This window comes from Lineus longissimus, chromosome 8, assembly GCF_910592395.1.
Source record: "Lineus longissimus chromosome 8, tnLinLong1.2, whole genome shotgun sequence".
In the NCBI taxonomy this organism is placed as follows: Eukaryota; Metazoa; Nemertea; class Pilidiophora; order Heteronemertea; family Lineidae; genus Lineus; species Lineus longissimus.
Window position 1 is genome coordinate 11,214,867 of NC_088315.1, and position 21,356 is coordinate 11,236,222.

Consider the following 21,356-nt stretch of genomic DNA (forward strand, 5'->3'; position numbering starts at 1 on the left):
AACCTTAAATCACTTTACATGTGCAGTATCGTGCGAGAGCTTCCACATCATTAAAGCCCTATGATCACCACAGGAGAAAAACCATCCACCATTGCCACCCCAAACCCACAAATACAACCCTACAAGTCGAGAACACCCTCCATATGGCCAAACCCACTGCTCCTTACTAAATAAGAGAAAAGACCACTAATGAATATTCATAGGTTGGAGGGTCGAGGCCTATCAATTAGACGAGTGCATGTTTTTCACTCTCAAGTACATATTTGGAGAGGTATTGAAAAAATATTTGTTGTGGCAAGTCTACAGATATAAAGAAATTATTTGATGAAAAAATTAATTTCGAATTTTGCTAATTGGGTAATAGGGGGCGTGTTTTGAGTTTTTTCTGCCAGTTGGCTGAAAAGAGTGGAAATATTAAAGTCTGTCTAATTTGTCGATTATAAAAAAATTTCCGTGGTCAATCACCATTTTATTTTTCACCATTTACTTGCCCGACTGTCCGGAATAACATAATCTAAATTTCAGATTCACAACACCACGCGTTCTTTGATGCGTCGCGGTCAAACATTGACAATTTAACTGCTAAAAGGCTTAAAAAATAAATTGTGGTCTTGTCTCCATTTACACTACATTTTGGGTCAATATAGTGAAAAATTTGAATGTGCTCAAATCACTCTAATTCATTTAGAATATTGTATTGCTGATGATTTAAGGTCAAAACAAGCTAAAATAATGAGAAAAAAACTTAATTTGACCCAAATAAGAGTCAACCTAACCACGGTCTAAGTTCGGTTTCATTTTTACAAGTCTTGTTGTGTTGCCATTCATTTTGTAATTTCTTTGAAACTACTTAGGCCTTGATTCTGAAAGTTTTGCCCTAAGCAGCAAAGATATTCCTAAATCACATCCTAAATTTTCAGCTCCATAGCTTGCTTATTCTGGCCAGGGCAGGTCTTTGAATTTGGTGCTGTTGGCTGCAAAATCATGACTTTTTGTCGATTTTGTCCTCTTTCGTCGCTTTGGCACAGTTTTTACCACTCTTTGAAATGTCTCTCATTTCTCCAAAAATGTCCAGATATGACTTTCCTTTGTTGGAGAGTTGTGGGATGTCATCTACATTAGTTTGAAAAAAATCTCAAAATGTTAACCCCTGAAATGTACCTTCATTGAGACAAGACCACTAATGAATATTCATAGGTTGGAGGGTCGAGGCCTATCAATTAGACGAGTGCATGTTTTTAACTCTCAAGTACATATTTGGAGAGGTATTGAAAAAATATTTGTTGTGGCAAGTCTACAGATATAAAGAAATTATTTGATGAAAAAATTAATTTCGAATTTTGCTAATTGGGTAATAGGGGGCGTGTTTTGAGTTTTTTCTGCCAGTTGGCTGAAAAGAGTGGAAATATTAAAGTCTGTCTAATTTGTCGATTATAAAAAAATTTCCGTGGTCAATCACCATTTTATTTTTCACCATTTACTTGCCCGACTGTCCGGAATAACATAATCTAAATTTCAGATTCACAACACCACGCGTTCTTTGATGCGTCGCGGTCAAACATTGACAATTTAACTGCTAAAAGGCTTAAAAAATAAATTGTGGTCTTGTCTCATAAGCTCAAATAACCAAACCCAGCTTGTTCCGAAAACTCTGGGTGTATTTTCCTGTATACAATACACAGCCTGGTCATCCTAAGATCGTGGTTACATGGGGAGTTATCATTGCAAAAGTAGGCGAAACGCAAGCTGGAGGCGATCAAGCTAGCACACATAACTCTAGCAGTAGCACATGCAAGCCATGACATAGAATTCCAACAGTAAGGTTACACATACCCTTGGCGGTCGAGGCGATGGAATACTATTTTTAGTCACAGGTGATTCACGGGTAGTCACAGGGACAATTATCTTGTTCTATTATGTTAGTTTGGAGTTTGAGTTTGGCTATGGTAATTGACAGGTTGCGCCAGCATCTTACTGTCCATACATTGCTGCTATGGTCAAATAGAGGGGCTACACTACAAGTGCAAATCACTGGGACTAGTATATTGTGACATGGGGATGGATAGGTGCCACAGCGCGACAAACGGAAGGTATATTACATATTGAGGTAAACAGGGGGCTGAGACCCGCACCACACCAAAGAGTAAATCTCAAAATTGAACCCATGACCGAAGCACTACACCACCCCATTGAAGAGAATATCTCAAGAATCGAACCCATGACCGAAGCACTACAGCACCCCATTTAGGAGTAACTATCAAGAACTGTACCTATGACCAACACACTACACCATCACTTTGAGGAGTAAATATCCAGATTCAAACCCATGGCTTACGAACTTGAGGAGTTAATCCCCAGAATCGAACCCATGACCAAGCATTACACCATCCACAATATGCAGGTACGGCTATTCTATGGCAGTATTCGCCCCAAGTTTATTTTAGGAAGACAAAATGGCCAAAAATAATGGTCGCTCCACCATTGCGCTCGTTGCTTTCTTTGCGCAAAGTCCAGTAAGCCAAAACAACTAGAACTAAATTGGTGATTACTTCTGATGCAGCTCATTGGCTACATAATCAACAACCTGAAGGGAACTCGAAACTGCCAATATTTATCAATGGAAGCTTACTACCCGCCTTAGGTTTTAACCGGGCCGTTCAAAACTCCCCATTTTGATAAGCGTTTCGCTATAGGTTTCCTTTTAAACAATTGATCATGATGTTTGTAAGGGATTTCCGTGCAACATTGCGGGATTAAATCACCATTTTTTTGGTTGGTAGTGAAAGCTGTTCTTTTCCAATTGGTTTAAATCATCGATGAAATTTGTTGGAACACTAAAAGATGATTTCATGGTGCAAAGGATAGTAATAATATGCACATTTAGCGTGGTCCTCCTTTAATAAGGATATAATAATAATAATAATATGAATTGCACCCCCATAATTGGGGAAAAGAAATATACAAGTACATTCAAAGACAGTACATAGTATTTTAAATCATCAATATACATCAAACAGCAATACTGTGTTGACATGAATTTTATTACTGTAATATAGGAGTAATCATATACACAAATTGTTCTATTTTGGCACAAACATTTTTGTTTTTAACAAAAATAGCACTATTTAAAAGGCAGGAACACCCAATATAAACACAAAATCATACATTTTTATGGATTGCCATTTCAGCATGATGTTAGTGAAACAAGGAATAATGTGACAGCGGACTACAGTGCACATGCTGCTACCAGCCATACAGGACAGTGCACATATGCTGCTACCAGACATACAGGACAGCACACATACATATAAGGTAAGGGACTATGTATAATTGTACTCTGGCTATAATTATACCACTTTATCCAACTACAAGTACAACCAAAAATATGATGAGCATGGGAACGCTTAATAGTTTAAAATACAAGTCCTAATTAATACATGGAGCTAACACTACCTCATTACAATATCTAAAGGAAACAGCCAAAGGTACGCATGTTTCATTTTGAACATGTGTAATAAATGTACATTCTATGGTTTACAATAAAATATCCTCACATTTCAATGGAACAAGCCATTCTGTAATAATTGTACATTCAATGCTTTACAATGTGTGAGCCATCACAGCAAAACCAGGCGCATGTCGCCCAGAAGATGAGCCTAAATGACACCAGGAGATAATGGAAGAAATTGATGTGCTCATATTTCACAATAGGCAGACAATAGAGAAATGAACAAACAGCCCGTCTCAACCTGCCAAGCTCAGAGCGACATGCGCCTGCTTTTGCTGTGACGGGTCACATATGTCATTTTTTTCAATTGCATGGAACTGAACATTTTCGGAGACATGATTGGCTATTTCTTTTAATTTTGTCATTACATTCAGAAAGCACATAAGGTTTTCTGGTTATCTCGAAAATACCTTGATGTACCATATACCGATGAAAAAAATATCTTGGTCATGAGCGAAGATGAGGGTGTTTTTAAACCCATACATTCATATACATACTTTCGTATAATAATAAACATACGCAAACTATAGGCAGCATATCACTTGCATGTAGAGTGCAAGAGAAATATTTTACGACCAAAGTGAAAGTTATACCAAACACATTATCCATGTTATAACATTATGATACAATAAGTAGCACCTCACCGAACTAGAGCTGGAAACCACTTTCATACAGTGATGTAAAAATGTATTAGGACACGTGGCATGGTCAGTTTTTCTGTTACAACATGTATAATTCAAGATAAGTGTACCGCATGAGGCTGACACGTCAATGTTATTCACCAATATCTCAATGACATTTCCTCAATGGTTGGTTAACAAAGTATCGATTGACATCAGGATATTGGGAAATTATCCCAATTCAAAATTTCACAAGGCTTTATGCTATAAAGCTATCTGACAAAAAAATATAATGAAAAATTCACAAATTATATTTTTTTCCATACTTTTCATAATCTCATCTACAGGAAACCGGCAAATGATTTTGGAATTATTTTCCACAAAAACCCATATAACTAATCACGGATTATTGATGAAAGTCATTTCAAGAAAAATATCTGTCGGCTGAACTGTTGTACTGTTTCGTGATATTTTGTGATAGTTTCTCAATATTCTTATAAGGCCATACTTTGATTACCAAATTTTGTGCAATTGGAAATGTTGGTGGGTTATTTGCGAATAACATCCTCTACACCACTGTTCATCTATTTAAGTTAAAATCAAAAAGCATTTATATAGAACTAAACTACTATAACATATCAATATCTAAATGGTAAGAAATACCCAGTAGGCCTACTACTAGTTCTACTTTTCACTCATAAAAAAATCCATAAGTAATAAGAGTGTGAAAGCCTACATTATACTGTGTAGTTACATTACAACGAACAAAAACCCTAGATGACTTTTTTGATGGTTTTGAGTACAATAATGTAAATAGAATATAGCACATTCCAGTCATTGTTAAATTTTCTAACAAACTGCTACACCTGAAGTTTACCTCTTCTACATGATTCCAGCTCATTCCAGACATGTATTATTGCATATACAGTGGAACCTCCCTTAGCGGACACCTCTCTATTAGGGACACCCTCTCCATTAAGGATTAGTTTTGGTCCCAAATTGGTTTTTTTCATTCAATTTGACCTCTCTAATCAGGACAGCACTGATTTGTCAGTCCCGTGGGTAGAGAGGTTCTACTGTACATCTACATAACATTACAGAAAACAACAGAAAACTACAAAATTAAATAGGTAGGTGATTTATCTGCAGAGAAATTGTTAAGTTTTTAGCGGATCTGGAACATATTTCATATTCGTAGCCTATCTGCAGAACTCCCGAAACAAAACCTGACACCAAAATATTACAACTCGGGTAAAACTCTTTTTGGTACTTCCAGTACATTGAGCCTAATACATATTTGCCAATCACATGGTTGACACCAGGAGAGAAATGATACACTGCCAGCTAGTTATCCGCTATTATCAATTTTTCAAAAAACATTGTGCACAACGGCCATTTTCATGCAGGTTTTTGAATCAAGATCCTTTTGTTTTTTAGACTTAGGCAAGTTAGGTAATAAGTACCAGTAATATACACACATAAAACATACAAGAAATATCAAGGAAGTATTTCCTTCAATATAAGAAGGAACAAGCTGAAACAAGACATGTATTACATTTACATCTGCATGTATACAGAACATTACAGAAAACGTCAAAATTACATATATTTATAGCATGGCAAACTGATATTGCCCAAGCGAATGTAGATATATTCTCTATAAAGCTAAATAGGTCAGGTCTAAATAGATATATGTAGATATATTCTCTAAAAAGCTTTAAAAAACCCTCATGTAAGACAAATAACGTATCAATTAGCACACAATTGTAATTAAATTTACCAATTCAGTGACTCCGAACAAACGCATTGTCCTTAAAAACTTTTTTCGCAATGACCTTCTCATGTCATTTATCGGCAAAACTTGCAGGAATTTCTGCATTTACTGGAACAAATTTTCTTTATTCACAGCCTCTAGGCCATTCGTAAATGATATATATCCGCATTGTTTAGGGCTCTGGAGGGTGAACTACTGGTCAGATTTATTTGAAGTTTGGTTTTTATTGATCCTTGCCTCAAGAAATCCGACCAGTAATTTGCCCTCCAGAGCCCCAAACAATGTGGACACAACATTTACGAATTGACTATAAAAGGCTTATCTGTTAAATGCAAAAATATTGCAATTTCGGTAAGATTACTTCTTGCCTTTTACGTCGAAATGAAACATGTCAAAGGATACTACCACCTGCAAGGCCTGTATAATAAAAAAGAAACTAATATGACCCATTGGGCGATATGAATAAAGACAAGTAAATGCTTTTACTATAATTTTGTACAGCAAGGCCTAGTGTAAATGTACATGGAGTTTTAGATAAAAGCATTTGCTGGTCTTTATTCATTTCACCCATGATGTTCACTGGCCTATTACCAGTATAAGTCTCAGCATAAAACTTTGACTGATGTGATTGGGAGCAGTAAATATGACATCATCAGAAAATCAGGCAGTATAAGTGTTGCTTATAGCTGAGCTATCAGAAATTCTTTATATCTCTATGGCATAAACCTGTCCTTATTATTGTAGGAAACTGTACCAGCTGTTACGTGATTAAGGTCATATTCTATGTTCTCTCACCTCTATGCCCAGAAAAATGCAAAGCGTCTATTTTGATGTTTATAACACAATTAGTCAATCAACTGCTAACATTGCAATTGTTTACATTATACAGAGTCAAAATCCAGTATGAGGAATTATACCACTTTTGAAGATGTTTTTTAACATATTATTGGAATTTATACAATATATTTTTCCCATGTTACCCGGCCAGTACACCTGTACGTCATTCCAATGGGAGGATATCACAACACTGATGAAGGCATACATGTACGTTAAAAGAAATATAGATTGTGTTCAAACTAACGCTTCTGGCGATAAGCCCATGCTGCCAAAGTCATATAATAGGTCCCTTAAAGGCCATGTATATGTATGGCATGCCTGAAAAACCCTCGTAATGTCCTCATTAATGCCTCCTGTTTGTTTCTTCCTTGTTTTGAATGGTGACGGCCTCTGTCCAGACAGAAACAGCGTGCTTCACAAGAATTTCCCTGGGAAACATTCCGTTACTCAGCGAAGGAATTTCTGTGCCATCCTTGGAGTTGATGTATTCTGTTATTACATCAGCGAGGCTGAAAAATTTAGAAGAAACCTTGTTGATGCACATGTTGGGATTGCAGGTTATGCCTGACCCGCTCAGGCTATAGTAGACACTTTGGGGCAAAGACATGTATCCAGTTATTGGCATGGGTTGATTGCGCACAATATGTTTTATTTTCAGAAAATATCTTTAAAAACAAGATCATCAAAGTTACTTAAAGTGTCAGTATATAGCATTTAAAATCGTTCGAATCACAGTTTACTTGGGAGACAACAAGTGAGATAAATCAAAACTGACCAAATTTCTGTGCATAAATATTGCCACATGAAAAACGTTGGGCTTTTTTAATCGGCCATTCAAGGGACAAATATCTTGGCGCCAAAAACATACGTCAGCCATGTTGGCGAAAATGACGTCATACCATGTAAAATTTAAGAAGGATGTCGGGGAGTCGCTGATAAAAATGACACACCTCGCTTCAACAGTGGTTGTTATGATGCAATATACAATCTTGTGACGTCACACCATGTAAATGGCAGCCCTCATGGACCAGTGCGGTTTTTTTGCAAGAATTGCCAGCGATTTAAACTTGTAATTAAAGGTAATTGAATGTGCATTAATTTAAGATAATTAGGTCAATTTTGGCAAAAATGCAGATACAACTAGTTAACCCTGAGCCGGCGAACTGTGACTTACCCGAAGTTAGCATTATCGACTGCATCCTCATCGTTTCTACTTTGCTGGGCATTAATGTTCAAAAGAATGCACTCGTGGAGTTCTGACACGAAGGTGTCAATGTTAAGATGCTGCAGAGCATTGTGAAGTGAATGAATAACATCATCGTCCAATGGTTGATGGTAGTCGTTGGACACAGTATCAAATGGGTCCTGTAAGGAGAGTTTGCTCAACATTAATATAATGCACAATACAATGCATCAATGATCACCCACCAAAATACTTCTCAAGACGAAAGCCCGCAGCACACTGGCCGCCAACTTTGGCGACAAGAAGCGTTCAGCTGACGCCTCTCGACGCCGAAGTTGGCGGCCAGTGGATCCCGGTCAGAGCACACCTGCCCAGAATCGGCGTCCAGTAGCGTCTTTTCCGCCACTTTAGGCTGCCATTTTGAAATCATGTGACATCAAGACGCATACTGATTGGCCATAGGCTTGCCGCCGACGCCAATTCAGGCAGCAATCCGTAGGACACCTGGCTTCTTCTTGCGACACGCGTCAAAAATCAAACATGTTAGATATTTTGCGTTTAGTTGCGGCAAGTGGCGGCAAGTCGCGTTCGCCGACACCATTCGTAGCAGACTAGGGATTTTTCAGGTGTTCAGGACTCTTGCGGCAAAAAACGCCTGTGAACGCCGAAGTTGACGGCTAGTGTGCTACGGGCTTTAAATGGGCATCACAAGAAATCAAAGGTTTTGATTAAAACCCTTTTAATGTCACAGAGACCACATTATGTGTCAGCATATAAAATGTTACATAACGTTACATATTCAACCAAAATTACGGACAACGCTCCAGGGACTGGCTTTTATAAGACAACGCAAACCCCACTGCTCTTTATAACTTTGCAGACTTTATTTTGAGAGAAATGTGCAAAAGATGCATGAAACATTTAGCGCATGACCTGAGAGTGCAATACAAATGTTCAATAAAAATGTTTAATTGCACGAGAATGCTCGAGATCATTTCTCATGCAATCCAGACTCTGATTGTTGAAAGACCGTTGACTTTTACGTCATTTTCATTGTCGTCCTTTTTCCACATTATTGCGTTGGAATTCAGCCAGGTCGCGAAGTCTTGACGATGTCATGAGATCGTGACGTCGTCAACTCAAGCATTACATCTTCTTCGACGTTTTCACGTCATGAGGGATTCGGGTCAACAATGACAAAACTTGCCTTTTTACCTTCATTTTTGTACTATTATGGCGATATTTGTGGTATATGATAAATAAAAACTGCACTCGTGTCTGATCCTCATCATCCAGATCACACTCAATGATTTTCTACCGCCTGTAAGCTCCTGACCTGCCACCTCGAGTTTTCAGGCCGTCAAAAATCATCTTGTCCAATCTGGATATGAGGATCAGCCACTCGTGCAGTTTTCTTAATTGAATGTTTAATGATGGATTAAGAACATTTCGCTAAGGGGGGAAACACACTATGGACTATATTATACCAACGTTTCGCTTTTATTCAAGCTTCTTCAGGGTAAACTATTTTCACAAAATACGGACAGATTAAGGTACTGCATGCTTCTTGAGAGACTTAGACCTCATGACCATTAATATCTAAGAGTAAAAGCACATAATAGAATCATTTGTTGTCGGGACACTGTCCTTGATACTTGAAACTGGCCCAGCAATATTTCTTGCAACTGCTTTCCCTTAGGTTTTGAAAAATGTCCAAGAGAAGATGAAATGAAGATGAGAACTGATGTACATGTATAACACACACATTGTTAAATAAAATGATGACGGTGTACATGTAGTTACCGATTGGTAGTGGAACATTTGTCTTGACATCTCCAAGGACAGAGTCAACCATAGAGACTGGATGTGCATCAGTAGGCAATGTTGACGGATCTGAAATTTAAATTTCAAAACAAATTACTTTGGAAATAGATCAATGAGGTGCTCAAGGTGTTCAATGAGTGGATTTAGGACTTAAAGAGAGAGAAATGGTCAGATTAAAAATATTGTGAACTTTCATAAATTCGCCCGAAGAGGCACATACCTGCGTCGTGAAAATCTTCTCAGACATCTTAAGGGGGTCACACATGAATGTGATCAGTTTTGCCTTCGGATCTCCACCAACCGAGAGGAGGAAGTGGATAGCCACATCAAGATGGGCCAAAGAGTCAGGTAGGCTGTGATAGTGGAGACGGCAGTCTTGCACTATCTGCATCTGCATGGCATGGCTCAAAGGCACCTGTAGAATGAATAAACAAACAAAGGGTATCAGGACAATTCCCTCCTGGACAATCCCCCCTCCCCCCGTCAATTGCCCCATTCAAATTGCCTCCCAGTAATATTACCCTTCGAAAAATTTCCTGAGATCTTCCTTTTATTTATTATGAAAGATCCGTTTTTTCCACAATGATTCAATGAGTTCTTGAGTTTCACAGGATCCGCCATACAATGTTTCAAGATCCTTGTAGTCATAGCCATAGACAATTTCGAAAAATGAAGTTAACTACAATTGGTCGACAGCTTCTCTTAAATGGGTTTGCACAATGTTAAGCAGAAGGACTTGGCTGGAGGGAGAGAGACTTGGGAGTGCAAACAGAGGAGAAAACACCTTTGTAAAGCAAAAGTTCAGCTCCAAAGGGGCAATTTAACAGGGGCCCAAAGGGGGCAATTTAATGGAAGGGGGGGGGGGGGTAATTTGACTGGGAATTGTCCTAGAACCCAAACTAAGGATGTCTTTTTGTCAGAATTTAGCTCAGACATATTTAGAAAAACAAATGTTATAAATTTGATGCCAAAGTAAGCCTCCACTAAATTTCAATTCAAGTGAATAAAACACTTCAGTTGCCTACCTGAGAAATCTTGGACCTCAATGCATGGAATTCAACAGCGTTACTGTAATCCCCTCGAAAAACAATGGATGATACCTAGATAAACAGAAGAGATGATGAATACTCATATGAAGTAATTATTAGAAAGAGACACTGCCAGTGAATCCCTAGGGCCCTCATTTTATGTTAACATGTTTTTAGGCAATGAAACCAAAGCGCACCATTTTTTGGATATGTTTGAAAAATACCCACTTGCGAACATTATGCACGTCATTCATGATGGCAAATCTGCACAAGAAAAACTTTCTGAAAAGAGAAATCGTGTCCGATGCCCTTCCTGCTGAGATTTGTTTATAATCCTGATAACCTTGATAGTTAGAGGATATATGTTGTAGTAATTTCATACCTAATCTACCTTTGGTCTGGGAGTGGGAGACCTTGCCACCTGCTATACCTGCACTGCCAAGATGATAAAATATCTACCTGAATCATTAGACCACATGCTGTCAATTTGAACAATAGGGCAGTCCAAAAACAACGCATAAGACTGCATTCGGATCCGATCGGATCGAACTCCATTCCAGACCGGATGTGGTCTCATTCAAATGTACCCGTTTAGACGTTCAACAGAATGAGGACTGATGTGGACCAATTTTTTTGGGTTCCACGAACAATCCGCAGAATGTCGCGGTGACAGCACTGATTTAGCTCTAATACGCATGCGTGTAGGTAAAAAATTACTCCACATCATGACATGAGATCGCATAAGCCCCGATTGCGTTTAGACGACCGAATTTGATCCGGATGCATCCGGACTTGCCTCGACGGAACCAGCAAAAGAGGTGGACCACTTGGAGTCCTGATGGGACCACATGAGTCCCAATTGGATTGCGTTTACACCCGGGAAATTCAGACTGCATTCAGATTCGATCGGATCTCAGCGGGTCTATTTTCAGTCGTCTAAACGGCCCTATTGAGCCGAGAATTATTTCCTTACAAAATAAGTGGAAATGTGTAAGATCTCATTTGATGATAATTTTCAGCGTTCTGGCGTATGTTGGAATTACAGGAAAGGTAGACATATGCGGTATTAAAGTGATCTAACATTTAACACTCTGACATAGGGCCTACCTCGAACCGCAACTTTGGTTTTCCTCTAAGAAGTCTTTCCTCAAGTTGTCTTTCTATTCCACTGAAGTCATAACTGATGACAGTGCCCTTCCCAATCTCCAGGGAGTAGTTGCAATGGGCAAGGACCATGGGTAGAAGGTCCTTCTCAGGGTCATAGGAGATCAGATGTGCGGGTGTGGCTTCTTTAGTGCTGAACTCGGGCAGTTCACTTGATCTGAATATACAGCAGTTACATCAGTAAGTTTTCTACCGGTCATTAATCACACTCATCCTACTTTTAAGATGTCCAATTTATAAAGGCATATGTCAACTTCAGCCGACTAACAAAACAGAACACCTTTAGCCTTTGAATGTTGAAGGGTTACTCCATTTTATTGTGATTGAGGAAAATTTGATGGAGTTTCACAGTAATGTTGAAATATATTCTGTATGTCTATCAACGCAATTGAAAATTTCCAAATTCAATTGCAAATTTCAAATCTCTAAGGGATACCTTTAATGCATTTCCCTAAAAAGACACTTAATAGGTGTGTCAATTCACCACATGTCAATATAAGGCCAAATAATCTGATTTGGAGACAAGATAATTTCATTGTAAACCTTTGACAATTCTAAAACAAACAGGCACACTAATTTTGTCCTGTATGTGGTATCGGTTGGTTGGGTCTGCAATGACCATGCTGTTTGTTGTTTAGTTTAGCCTGCTACATTGTAGTGTGCACATGCATATAATTAACAGAGCGCGAAAATATCATGGCTGAATTGTGAGTCGTTGTCGTTCAATGTCAGCTGTCCAACAAAGTGAAGTTGGGCCTTAGTAAACGCCCGTCCTACGAACCCAAGGACGTAGCAGATTTCATATTTATAGGTCTCAAAGAACCAGCTATGCCACTGTACAGACCAATTTAGCTGAACTCACGCTTTCTCCTTGTATCTACAATATGACATGATGAATTCGTTGTGTTTCCTCGTGAGGAACTCAAGCAGCATGACAGAACAGAGGCCTAGTCCCTGCGAACATGGAATTAGCATGGCAATAGGCGTTTCACCATCCACAGCCAGCTCGCAGTTGTCCCGGGGGAGTGTGTACCCACTCGCGGCTGGAAAAACAAACGCAACAATTATACTGCTGTTTGCTTCATATATAATGAAACCGAAAAATGCTTTTTAACCATTAAAGAAATTCGGCTAGCCACCATTGCATTGGACAATCTAAGGGTCTTGGGCTTATGAATTTTAGTATGGTGTTTTCTAATGAGTAGGCTACATAAACAGCATTGAATAGCTTACTGTATGTTCGAAGTGCATCTCGGACACACTTCCAGGCTTCAGCAAACTCGTCCACCAATTTCTTGATCTCGTCCCTTTGTGCTACTGTAATAAGAATGAACAATTGAAGGATTTAAGTGAACACACAGATTTACACCGTACGCCTTCATGACCTAATCATGCACAATAAAACTTGACACTAGCTGACAACATAATCTCAAATCTGCACTAGATACAAATTTCCACTTCCTTAGTTCTTGGCTCATTCTACCAGTTTACAGGAGGTGTTCTACTGATTCAGATAGATAACACAATATTGGCAGTGCCAGCACAGCCGGTAGCAAAGTCTCACACTCCCAGACCAATGGTAGATTACATAAGATTACTACCACTTTCTTCCTTAAGAGCTATCAAGGAAATAAGGATAAGAAACAAGACTCGGCAGAAGGGTCATCACAGATCCTAGACAGATTTCAACTTATATTCTGTGAGGAAATACATGCGATTTTCGGCTCACTCTACAAGTTGACAGCATGTGGTCTATTGATTATCTTGACAGTACCAGCACAGCAGGTATAGCAAAGTCTCTCACTCCCAGGCCATTAGTAGATTACCGGATATATCTACAATTCACAGTGACTGCCTTTTGAGGCGCGCGATCGCGCCCGCGCACCATCGCGCGCCTCAATTTTTTTTAGGTGAATGAAACATCGCGCGCCTGCCCTTTAAAATGCATTAAAAAATCGCGCGCCTAAAAAATGATTGCGACGCAGTGGAAAGTGATGCTAATTACACAGGGGTCAGTAAGTCAGACATTTCAATTATCGAACTATTTTTGTGCTAAAGACTAGGCCATGATAGACAGAAATTATAGAAACCGGACGCGACTGCCGCAGGTGCACGAGCCGAGATGCAATATTCCCGCCGAAATTATATACTCAAGAGAAGACATACTATACCGGTACTCCGACGTAAATCTCGCTGTTCTGGAAATATCTTTGCGGTAGTCTCGCGCGTACCGGATATAACCCATCAAGCTTTTCTCCTTCAGAGAAATACTGCGTTGCGCTCAAGTGCCTTATAAGGCTGTGAACAAAATTAACGTTCGACCAATGAGAAAGCCACATTACCCTGCATACGAGGTTGGACGCGTGATCACTTAGTGACAAGTAAAAATAGAATCAGACCACATGTTTCTATATGTCAGAATGCTGCCGTTTGCGCTGTAGTACACGTGTGTTGTCCAAATTTTCGATTTCAAGCAAGTTTAAGGCCAACCTCGTGTCCACCAGACTAACGTTGTCGATGGATACCAGAAGAAAAGTTGGTTGGTGGTAAAAAAAACAGTGCACCTAGGATTTTATGGTGCACTGAAAACCATGCACCTGGCTTTTTCAAAAGGCAGTCACTGAATTCATGCTTCCCCTCAGCTATCAAGGTAATTATTGTTGGTGTAGTAGCACCGCCAAGAGCCAGGAACCTCATTTCTTCCCTAAACAATTCTGATAGCAAAAAATTGTGTCACGCAACCTCCAGGGAAATGTCAGACTTACCTTCGTATTCCTGCAGGAATTTGCTGACCTTAATGCGCTGTGCATCCGCCTGATTGATTCTATGCTGGTATTTCTGAAGCAACAATTGCTGCAGTCTGCTGATGGCTGGGAGATGACACATGGCCCGCAGATGATGTTCCTAAAGGAAAGCAATTCCCAAGACACAAATGAAAGATTAATGTGAGACACAGGGCAAGGGTTTGCCATAATATTTATTTATGTACTTGTACAGTCTAGCTCATATTAATATCAACACCTATGATTTGTGATATCTCTCAAAACTTCACACTGATTTCAATATAAATTGCCCAGAATTGTCACAAATCCTGTTGTCCATACAAGCATCTTAAGTACTCCAAAAGGTAGACCTTAACTAGATGGATAAACCATGAAAAACAACTTTCTACAAATCCATTGAGAAGCTTTTGCTTTAAGTTGGACAAAATATCGTCGTCTGAAATTGGAAAAATACATGTGAAGTATGCCCTATAACGATAGTTTACTTCTTTTAACATGGTTGATCTGTACACCCGAAAGGCTGTGCATCCGTATTTTTGTCTGTGTTGATCAACATATGTCTTGATGTGATGTGTTAATTGGTGATTACATATTAATGAAGACAATAATACACTTCATTGTAATCATAATGATGATACAGACAACAACATTTGCGACAACCTTGTGCAAACCAAATTGAAAACGGTTGAATAGTTTAGGAGATATCATAAGTTGTAGATGTTGATAATAATATGAGATAGACTGTATTGGACACCACAAACGGTGCATTAGAACTCGATCTTGAACACTGACGTAGTGCATAGTTTTCTTTTTCACTTTTGGCTCTGTACTGCTCATTTCTAGATAGATTTTGATGAAATCTACAGCTTATTAACTTTTCATGTATCTCTTCAAATGTGCCAAGTTCCATTTGAAAATGTCCATAAAAAAATAGGATCATGCCCAGTGTCTTCAAAATCATTCATCAAATACATTTTTCAGACTTTATTTTCAAACATTAGTCAAAAATTGTGCGAGGGCCCAAAATTAGATGCTTATTATCAGAAAAAAAGGACCAGTTTGAAGAAATCGGTCAGGTCATCTTCTTCTAAAAAAGCATTTGTGATCATTTCCTTCCTTGGAAAAATGACATCAGCGACAGTTGGGTGGCCTACCATGTTGCCAATAAACATGCTATATTAATTGTTTAACTGTTATGGTCGTCGGGTAGGAAGTAGCATACATTTTTGAAACATATTAAACTGGTCAAGATTAAAGGAAAAGCTTGTCTAAGACACGTCATCTCTAGCCTTACCTCTTGAAGGAAGTGACGTAAGATCCTTGTCTCCTCACGATCATGGCCATTATCATTCATGAGCTGTGTCAGGTGGTCCACCGTCACCCGGTATCGATACTGCCACATCATGTGACTGTCGTGGATCTTGTTGACATCGACATCATCACCAAGTGTGACCACTTCGTGTATAATCTTGATCAGGGGATTGTTTGCTACAAAAAATGATCTTTCACACTTGAATGACTCACAGCCAAACATGATTTTAATTGTTAAAATACAAAAAATAATTGGGAATTATTCTGGCACTAAAACAATAGCAACACTCCAAAATCAGCCAATTTGGAAATGCTCCACAAAGGTAGCACACTGACTCAAATTACAACTCAAATTACCTGGATTAAGAAGATTTCAATCAACCAGTCTCTGACTTTGGGAAACAAGGTCATTGCAAAACCTTTATAAGAATACAACTCTGTCAATATGTGCAATGCAATACGATTTGCTTCATTAGCGTCTCTCTGCATTTGGAAATTCAAATTCATATAATGCAAGGCTTATGTAAATTTATGTGAGGATAAAACATGCATTGCATTCGAATGAATAAGATACTCACACAAACGCTCGTCACTAAGCAATCGTTCATTGATTCGGTTCACTTTGACATCAAAGTCCTGAAAACAAACCCATGAGTTCATTTCTAGAAATTGGAAAGATGAATATTAATGATTTTCATGTTCAGCTTTTGTTTAGGACTCATACTCGATTCACATTCAACTCAATTCGTAAGCGCATTGCTATATCATTACCCCAGCTTTTTGGCGTCTACATTCCTCTTCCAGCTCATCTCCCTTGGAAGTATACAGAGGCCAACTGCCTCTCAGCACTAGCACTCAACACTTGTGGCTATCTCTGCCAGCAAGGTACCCTTCAGTCCTGGGTGGAGAGAGCAAGTTAGGTAGAACGCTTGCTCAATGATACAAAATAAAATAGCCGTGATCCCTCAGAATGTCGAACATACAATCCGGTGCCCTACAGTTGGAACTGGACTAATGTATATTACCAAATTTACCAGCTAATCAATGTGACTTTGTACATGCCTTTTATATTAAAGGGTCTAAACTTACTATGAAACATTGTCCATGTACCTGTAGCGGATGGCAATTATGATACATGACAGTAATAATGATAAAGCAACCTCACATTCTAACAGGTTTTTTTAAGGATATTTTAATACTTAAAAGTACTTTAAAAAAAATCAGATATAGAGGGCGAATTAGGCTAAAGATCCACACCAACTTTTAGTGATGCTGCATAGAATACAAAAATGACTCTTCCTAACCAGGCACCCCTCCTTCATAAAATAAACAACTACCATTGATTCATACCACCGAATGAAACTCACATGCAGTAGAGGCGTCACATGTGCTTGCGAGAAGGCAATCTCCCATTGCACACGGGCATCTTTGGAATTCAGGTCCAAGTTAAAGCAGGCATCACCTACAAGGAGACGATTACTGAACATCTGATATCTGTTACAAAGGTATTATTATGAATGCAAACCAAAACATTAGAATCTTAATTTAAAAGTGCATGATTTGCAAAGCCCGAGTCAAAACCAATCCACATGACATTTTCACATTGTCAATAGTCGCCGAATAGAATGTTGTTCAGGAGGATCGTGGCCTAGCTTGCAAGTTGTATGCCACTGCAGAATATTATAAAGTCTGCCACCAGTTTCAACCTAGCACTGACAAGTCAATTCCACTCAAGCAGCAAGAAAAAATACCAGGCCAAAACCTCAATTTGTCTGTGATGAGGAGTCTTTGAAATATACAAAATCCATTGGTTCGTACTTCTCTGTTCTTCCATGAATCCACCACCGACAAGTAGAGTCATAACTGACAAGCAATCATCAGGCGACTTCCCAAGAGCCCTTGCAAGCTGTTGGATATCGTGGCGAATATGATCTAATAGGAATGTACAGACTTCATCGGGACCGATGTTTGGTCTGATCATGTCAGCTACAGCCTAGAAGAAATAGATACTGGTAAGGTACTGAGTGTGGTAATGGATGAATCTGAGGTCATTTGTTTGACAGTACCAGCGTAAGAACCACAGTAGACCGTGTCTAATATCGGTAGCTGTAAGAACTGGTAATTTTTTTTCCTGAGGGGTGAAATGTTTTTCAAGGTCAACTGTCAATTTCATCTGCTACCTAAGGTTGCGGTCAGTAACCGGTTTATTCAATTTCATGAAGCATTGACTCTTTAGAAGTAGAAAGTAAGTGTTCCGAATCCATCAAGACCATGCCTACTGCAACCAATTTGCTATAACACTCAATTAAATACCTGGGTGGATATGCATGCAGCTGAAAAGCAGGCAACTGAGCTGCAAACTGTTGATCTTTAACCGTCTGTGACCTTCTTGATAAGCAGCTGTATCAAATTAGGTTATTGAAGAAAATACTTGTCCAGTGTTTTCCAATGAAAATGCATCCCCTCTTGTTTAGAGCACAACCATGTACCACAATAATAACTGGTTACAGCACAACAGATCCGACGGCATCCTGAGATCAGACTTTTTTTACTCTTACCTCATATACAAAACCCTAACAAAAAAGCAGTACAATCCGCTGGTAAGAGTGGCTGTTCTGAATAACTTTACACACCTCGTATAGTTTATGTTAAAATTTGTGGTACAATACAATAAAGACAGGCCGTAATAAAATCTAAGAAGTTCCTAACGTTTCGATTCTTTGAGCTACATCGATCTTACGCTGTTAAACATTCTGTTGAAATGTTGTTGTGTCTTTATTACGAAATGACATAAACTTGCAGCGGGGATGTGTAATTCAGCAAACAGCCTTCGAAAGTTCAAGCGTAAAAGTGGATTTCACATGACTAGCGATTCAGTCGACTATTTACTTTTTCCTGGGCAGTAAAAATGTACCTTCTTACTTCTTGTTCAAAGGTCCGTCGCCGATCAGTTACTATACGGATGAATATGTTGATTATAGGGCCCACAATAGGCTTCCACTCAGAACCTCACGTATGACTCGATATTGCATCAATTGCTTTGATAATACTCTCTTTCACACATTAAGAGGTCAATCCCAAGAGTGTACAGAAAACATGATTGACAGGTTACACAGCCCAATTCTATGTTCCATTGGCTACTAGAATTGTTCTAATGGTGGTCATTACAAACAGGTGAATTTCTGACCAATTGGGCTTAATATAGGGCCCATATTAGTATATTTGACCTGCCAATATCAATAGTGGCTGGTACTACCAAGTTTACAAGGACAGACCTCTTAATGCGTAAAAGAGAGTAATTTTGCCGCGGGAAGGGTATTGTGTTGCTGGGGCGAAATACACTTTTAATACAGGGCGACGTTCTGATTGGGCGTGCTGAAGTGCCAAATCCAGGTTCCATGTCAAGAAAACAGTGCTCCCTGCTAAAAATGCGATCAAGGTATGAATCAACTTATGCATTCGGATCTGAGGATCTTGGGGAACAAGTTCAAAACTAATCAATTCTATTTTAATCAGCCGAAGTTAACATCTCTTATATTGAATGGGAAGAACGTTAGAACTAAAACATATACTAAAATAAATAGGTGACCGTTGTGACCAATATGTATAGATCATTTGTTGTAAGTTGCATGACCGGACCCCAGCCTTAAAGACACACCTTTCATTCCTTTTGCTGCTAATAATTCAACCAGTCACAGAGGATCCCGGCAAGTCTATTGTGGTCTGTAACCGGTCTATAAATTTGGATAACCACCCTGATAAAACAAGGCAACTCACATGACTGTCGGCGTAATTATATAATTTTTAAAACAAACCTGGGCATCATGGTTGGTGCCAATATGCATAGATAGGTGGAGTAGCAGTCGCAGGATGATCGTAACAGCCGGAGTCAGATCACGCTCTGGGACGGGAGTTAGATCACGCATGTCTGCTCGTCCTAATATGTGGCCGGTCTGTGTGTTGTCCCTTTGAAACGGGTAGATTAGGAGATCACATAATGCACAGAGTTTTAATACTTTTTAAATTTTATTTCAAAAGGACCACTTGGGTGTGTCTGGGAGGATAATGTGCCTACTCAAAAATGTGCCGACACATTCAGCATCAAAGTAATACCGATCTCCAATAATAGTTTTCACTATTGATACAAGGCAGTTTTAGACCTGGTTTGCAAATTTCTGATAGTTCAGTTTACTGATTTTTTACTGATTCTATCTGAGCTCATATCCCTGCTGGGATAAAAAACAAACATATTGCATGTACTTTTAAAGTTTAAGTGAGGGGCATAATTCATCCAAATGCCACTTGTATGACAAATCATCTATTATTGTGACTAACAAGTCAGTGGATTCAAGCTACCACAGTATTGACAGAACGGTCTGACATGAACTACCTACCTGGTATCCAGTCTAACGTTCCCATCCGCAGATACATTTTCTCTCCCACCAATTGTAACCCCACATTTTTGGCACTTCCCTGTATAATATGGTCCACCACACTGCAGTAAGAAAACAGAAACATTCTCCTGGGTCTCGAGTGCCTTTTTACTCATTTGATAAAAACGAGATTCTCGCTGACAGAGTGTGTTTTCTCCTGTCCCAAGTTACCTTCTACAATTACACAAGTCAACTGATTTGTGGTAATCGTCAGGAGTGTTACATTGTCGTAGAATAGCACAATGACAGTGATATAACTAATTGCTTAACCCTTAAAGCTGCACCCCCTGAAAAATCACGAAGCAAGATGTAACGGAATGAAGCAAATTAGAAACTTCAAATCAAATTGCTAGTCAGAAAGACATAAGCCATAAAAGAATGTTGATATTAGCTTTCCTGGTGTGGATCATACTGTTTTGTGAATCAAGTCATAGTTTGTTATCAATTATTTTAAAAGTTTAATTTTTCAACTTACATCTCCAATAATGTACGGATGGCCGTTGCTGCACGCTGGAAAAGTAATGTAAGTAACAGTAAGCTCAAGTCAAAAATAAACATTCACAAAATCATAGAGCATCTTGAGCAAATTTCTGGTCCTTGTAAATTATGAGAATAACAGTTAATTTGGCACAGTTTATGATATAGCATGACACAAATTGAAAATTGAACTCGAATTTGAAAATTTCTAATCGTGCCAATACACACTGAATACAGATTTCAACAATGCCGTTGCGTAGACAGATATAAACAAATGCTATAAATACCAAGTTTCAGAACATTTGCATGCATAATAACCGTACTATGGCATTATGTATTTCCATTTTCCTGAGCTACAATGTACCATTAAATACAATGAATACCAACAGCATACCCCTTTACCTGCCTACATCG

The 21,356-nt window shown here is 38.8% G+C and overlaps 1 protein-coding gene across 4 annotated transcripts in view; it reads right to left on the reverse strand.

The window, feature by feature from the left end:
- Positions 1-2,875: 2,875 nt before the first annotated feature.
- The window catches only part of LOC135492916 (E3 ubiquitin-protein ligase RNF213-like), a 201,034-nt gene continuing 182,553 nt past the window's right edge, over positions 2,876-21,356 (reverse strand). For all 4 annotated transcript variants that reach the window (XM_064779643.1, XM_064779642.1, XM_064779645.1 and 1 more), the window contains 16 exons: positions 20,941-20,975; positions 20,427-20,527; positions 19,848-19,998; positions 17,851-18,025; positions 17,400-17,494; positions 16,611-16,668; positions 16,016-16,209; positions 14,704-14,842; positions 13,172-13,255; positions 12,801-12,981; positions 11,882-12,095; positions 10,772-10,846; positions 9,967-10,161; positions 9,726-9,815; positions 7,914-8,104; positions 2,876-7,248 (listed from right to left, as the gene is read on the reverse strand). In XM_064779643.1, the coding sequence (XP_064635713.1) occupies positions 7,083-7,248; positions 7,914-8,104; positions 9,726-9,815; positions 9,967-10,161; positions 10,772-10,846; positions 11,882-12,095; positions 12,801-12,981; positions 13,172-13,255; positions 14,704-14,842; positions 16,016-16,209; positions 16,611-16,668; positions 17,400-17,494; positions 17,851-18,025; positions 19,848-19,998; positions 20,427-20,527; positions 20,941-20,975 (2,144 nt within the window). In that variant the 3' untranslated portion in view covers positions 2,876-7,082. The remainder of the gene's footprint in view (positions 7,249-7,913; positions 8,105-9,725; positions 9,816-9,966; positions 10,162-10,771; positions 10,847-11,881; positions 12,096-12,800; positions 12,982-13,171; positions 13,256-14,703; positions 14,843-16,015; positions 16,210-16,610; positions 16,669-17,399; positions 17,495-17,850; positions 18,026-19,847; positions 19,999-20,426; positions 20,528-20,940; positions 20,976-21,356) is intronic.